At 38.0% G+C, this 5,144-nt stretch overlaps 1 protein-coding gene across 1 annotated transcript in view; it reads right to left on the bottom strand.

Moving 5' to 3' along the window:
- The window catches only part of LOC107678451 (BDNF/NT-3 growth factors receptor-like), a 58,026-nt gene that overhangs the window by 8,225 nt on the left and 44,657 nt on the right, over positions 1–5,144 (bottom strand). Inside the window, exons 14-16 of the mRNA XM_016473723.1 lie at positions 1,182–1,312; positions 919–1,091; positions 361–601 (exon numbers count right to left, since the gene is read on the bottom strand). Of these exons, the coding sequence (XP_016329209.1) occupies positions 361–601; positions 919–1,091; positions 1,182–1,312 (545 nt within the window). The remainder of the gene's footprint in view (positions 1–360; positions 602–918; positions 1,092–1,181; positions 1,313–5,144) is intronic.

Below are 5,144 nucleotides of genomic sequence, written 5' to 3'. Positions count from 1 at the left end.
CACACACACACACACACACACACACACACACACACATACACACACACAGAGTGAAATTCTGCTGACATCATACAGGAAGAGAGCTAGTAGGGTCAAGGTGTTCGAATAGCTGGTATTCAGTGATCAGTAGACAGTGTATAGCAAAGAACATGAGAAGCATATTGATTTATACATATACTGGGAAAAGGACTTAAATACCACCTTTAGGTGTCCTTATGAAGTCAGCATTAATTTCCAAGTAATAAAATGTATATTTTTTATATATAATTTTCTATGTAATGCTATAAATTCAAGTGTAATTTAAGTATCCCAAAACATTTTGGGGTCAAAAACACAGTCAAACTAGAAAGCAAATCTTACCCGATAGTAATCCGTACTGTAGACGTCTCGGGACATCCCAAAGTCTCCGATCTTCACCAGGAGATTCTCCCCGACTAGGCAGTTTCGTGTGGCCAGGTCTCTGTGAACAAAGTGCTGGGAAGCCAGATACACCATGCCTGCGGCGATCTGCTGTGCAATATGCAGCATCTGAGACTGAGTGAGCTCTGCCTGCTGCTGCACCTGTCCATCAGCCATCAGGACTGCATCAGGACCATGAGCCCTGCGGGTGGACAGACAAAGTAATGACCTCAACCAGACCACAATTCACAAACATTCATCTTAGAGTCAGAGACTGGCCATGGTAGATCATTTGGGCTTCAAAGAGAATGTGTTTACCAATTACAAGTTCAAACTTGCTAGCAGGAATTAAATTCCTATGCTCTGATGGATTGATTTCCTTTGTATTGGAATTTTAACACAAGAAAAATGATGTGCAATTATTGGCTTACATGGACAAAGCAATTATAGAAAAGATGTGACTAGGCACTATTGGATTCCAATACAAACACACATGCAGACATGTTCAGGCAGCTGTACCTAAGGAACTTGTTGAGGTCGCCGTGTTTCATGTACTCAAACACCATAATAAGTGGATCGCTCTCAACACACACTCCGTAGAATGTGACGATGTGTTCGTGCTGCAGATTGGTCAACAACTCAGCTTCACGATGAAAGTCCTTCCTGGCGTTCTCGCTGGCCTCTTTCAAAGTCTACAAACACAAAACGTGTACAAATACACTGAGTATACTGACAACTTAACGTTCAGTATGCCAACATCAACACTAAATTCAACAACCAACCTTGACAGCCACTAAGATCTTCTCCTTATCTGTGGACAGGTTGTAGCATTCGGCCAGAAACACTTTCCCAAACGCTCCTTCTCCGAGTTCCCTCTTCAGTACAATGTTGTGCCTCTTAATGTGCTGAACAACTGTTGAAAGAACACAACACAATCACACATTTATGTTACATTTGTGTTCTTATCAAAATGATTCACAAGAAAGAACGTATTTTGTCATATATTGGTCATTCTCTGGTATTATGTGCCATATACTGAATAGGATACTGTGAAAAGGATCATGTCATTTTGTCATGTCATCTGAGTGAGCATTTGTAATGGAGATCAGCTAGTACAAGCTGCTCAGGTAAACCTCACTCCCTGCCCTCAAGAGGCACTCTAGGAACCGACAGTAGAAGCTGAGTCCTTGCTAGCATGCCTGCCTCCCATGCTGGTTGACAATGGTTTGAATTCCATTTGGAGTGGTGCGAGTAGGACTAGTTACATTGGTGCCGTGACCCGGATTGGTGCCGTGACCCGGATGGGAGTGAGTGTTACGAAGGCCAGCTAGAAAGAGCTCCACAGGTAAACCTCACACCTCTGTCCTCAAGAGGCATGGATTCCTCAGAGTAGTGCAATTAGGACCAGATGTCAAACAGAACAATTGACTACACTCTAAAAAACAAACCAAACAAGAGTTGAGACTGTTGGGTAGAGAAGGATGACAGAAATATGTGTGAAAAATAAGAAAAGTAATCGGGGCAGAACTTTAAAATGCCTGCAGCGAGAAGCATGTTCTTTTAAAACTGGAGTGTTTTCTCTCAAACCAAAATCACTTGAGTGCTGAGCCGTAATGGCACTTGAGAAAAGTGACTAAAATGCTTTAAACAGAGAGGGTTAAAAGGGATTTTTATAGTTTTTTTTTTTTTCCATTGACGGAAGAAAAAATGAATGAAATAGTCAAATTCGGTCTTAAACATAAGTTATTACATTTTTCTTCAACAATGTTTAATGTAATGTTTAAAAAGCAATTTCATGTATGAGCTGTATAACTGTTGATTTGCCATTCTTTTTTGCACGCTTTCTCATTCACATACACATGTACACATTGTTTTTACTTTTGCCTATATCGTGTTCATTTCTGGGTGTTCTTGCTTATTAATACATTTTCATTCCTATGTTGCTACTCTAATCATTCTTTGTGTGTTAAAGTGATTATAATTTCTAACCCAATTTAAGTTTGTTTTAATCCAGCAGTATTAATACATTGTAAACAAAAGATGAGTTAAAAATAGCAACAACAACAACAGCCTAGCGTGCTGGGTCAAACATTTAACCCAACGCAGGGGAGTCAATACAACCCAGCGCTGAGTTTGTCCCTTTTTGACTGATTGCTGGCTTGCCAAAATGACCCAAATTTGGTTGTTTTTAACCCAGCATTTTTAGAGTGCACTTGGTCTGACAGATAAAATAAGAACATACACATCTGGAACAACATAGGAGTGGGTAAATAAAGACAAATATGTGGAATGAACTATTCCTTTAAGATCATTTTGCACAGCCCTTGAATTCTGTAACCTTCAATCCCAAAATAGTGTAATGGGATTGGAGCCAAACATGGTGGATCTGGATTGTGACTGTGGGGCTTGAAATTGTGGCTCACAGACTGGAGACTCAAGTCTTGAAGACTTCGAAAGCTAGAGACTCAATGGGGTGTTTAAGTGAGGAAACATAAGGAACTTGGCTTAAGATGCCTGAAAAAAATATAAAACTCAGTAATGGTCTCAGTAACAGGAGAATCAGGAACATTTTCTCAAACAGGAAACTTAAACAAGCTCCTCAGGTACAAGTAATTCTGGGATGTATAATAATGTATAATTCTGGGGTGCAGGAATCTCACGGAGCAGAGCAGCCTCCATGATATGACTCAGCAAAGGAAACTCAGGGATATAAGCAGCCTCAGGTGCTGGACTGCTCTGGTGTGCTTCTGGCGAAACGGCATTAATAAACTCTCCGGAGTGATGTGGATGTATTCCCTCAGTGTGAGTTTTCTCTTTTCTTGTAAATCCACAATCATAAAAATATTTTACGTGAATCCAGATGGATTTAAGACATCTCAGTTCAGAGGACTTGCTGTTTCATAAAAACATGATTAGTCCAAACTGGATATGACCTGCCTGGCAGAGTTCAGAAAAAAAAATTGCTGTTCGATCCACAGCTTGAAGGATCTTCTGTAATGTAAGTCTCAGAGAACGAAGGTTGAAAGACCTACAGTACGTGCCTCTTTATTCACAGAAGTCAACAAGGGTCTGAAGATTGAGAACAAGCAACTCAAGAAACTCAATAAACCAGGACTTACTAAACATAGCATACGGACATGGACACCAATTAAAAAATATATAGATAAATAAGTCAATAAATAAATAAGAAACATGACATGAATCCAAAAATTCAAGCAAACTTGAAATAAACAAAACCAATGAGACTGAACCACAACATGTAATAAATATTAATAACATAGTAATAATAGGACTAGTCCCATTATGTATACCCAATATTCTGCGGATGCTTGGGTACACTTGAGTTAGTAAGGTATTAGTGTTGGGATACTTGGACTCGGACTGCAATTATGAATAAACTCAGATTCAGATGGACTCGGACTTCACACAAACTCAGACATTTTGGACTGGAAATTATTTGTAACATGAAAGATAAAAAATAACCCACATGATAAAAAAGAGACATTAAAAATGTGCAGTGTTGGAGGTTCGCCAGGACCAGGATTGGGAACCACTGGTCTACCTAATCAAACACACCTGATTTAACTCATCAGCTGGATTATTAGAGGCTCAAGATCAAACTCATGTAAATAGAGCTCAAATATAACGTCACTTTAATTACATAAAACCTTGACGTGTCACCATATTTGATTTAAAGGTCCAAACTCTTGGATTAAGCAGTTGGATATGGTTACTTTTACACTACCTTTAGGACCTTTTTTGTGCTTGAAACTTTTGGACCCCATTGACTTTCATTGTATAGACAGCTGAAACATTCTCCTAAATATTTTGTTTTGTGTTCTATAGACATCCCATGTCTGCAAACTTCATTTATGAGATACACAAGACGTGTATAATTCCGGACACTGGACATAATTTAATAAAAGGTGTACTAGAGATTATTTCAGATATGGTGGAAAAGAGATGTTTCTCATCCTAGGCGTCCCTTAAGAGAGTGAGGACAGTACAGAGATAAGACGAGATTAATCAGACGTTTAGTGTGCTGGAGGAGAGAGAGATAAAGAGAGAGAGATTTTGAACAGACACTGCACTCATAGAGATTGATCCTTAATGTGATTAAGAAATGCTTTTGAAGAAAAACTAGCCAGTCAGCTGATTACATTAGTGAGAGCTAGATGATGAGGCTGCATCGATCTACAGTAACTCACTGTACACCATAACCCTATATTAAAAGTAACCAGAGTGGGGAGGAAAGCACACAGTGAACGAAAAAACAAGAGGCAAGTGAAGAGGGCTATAAAATAAATATTTAAGATGCTGTGTGTTTGAGTCTGAATTTCATTCCCAATTTAAAAAAAATTAATTAGAAAGTATATTTTTGCTGAAAGAAAATGATGCCTACTGTAGGAGCATTAAGACAATCGAGAACATTTTCTATCCAAATTTCCATTACAAGAATGTGGAGGGAAAAAAATCTCATGCTCATTTACTATAAAGTGAAAAAAACATGTATATTATTTAAATTGTAAATTATGTATTGCCTTTAAAGCCGTTATGCTGTTTTTAATTGTATTACAGTACATTTCTCATATGTTTACATACATAAAAAGATATAAAAGTACAAATATATATATATTTTTTAAATGATCACAGTTGATCACAAAAAAAAAATATCCTATTGGTTCCAAAGACAAGCTTCATTCTCTTTATGGAAAATATATAACTCTCTCTCTCTCTCTCTCTAT

The sequence above is a fragment of the Sinocyclocheilus anshuiensis genome, unplaced genomic scaffold (genome assembly GCF_001515605.1).
Source record: "Sinocyclocheilus anshuiensis isolate Anshui unplaced genomic scaffold, SAMN03320099.WGS_v1.1 scaffold112, whole genome shotgun sequence".
NCBI classification, from domain to species: Eukaryota; Metazoa; Chordata; class Actinopteri; order Cypriniformes; family Cyprinidae; genus Sinocyclocheilus; species Sinocyclocheilus anshuiensis.
This window is presented reverse-complemented; position numbering and strand designations above follow the sequence as displayed.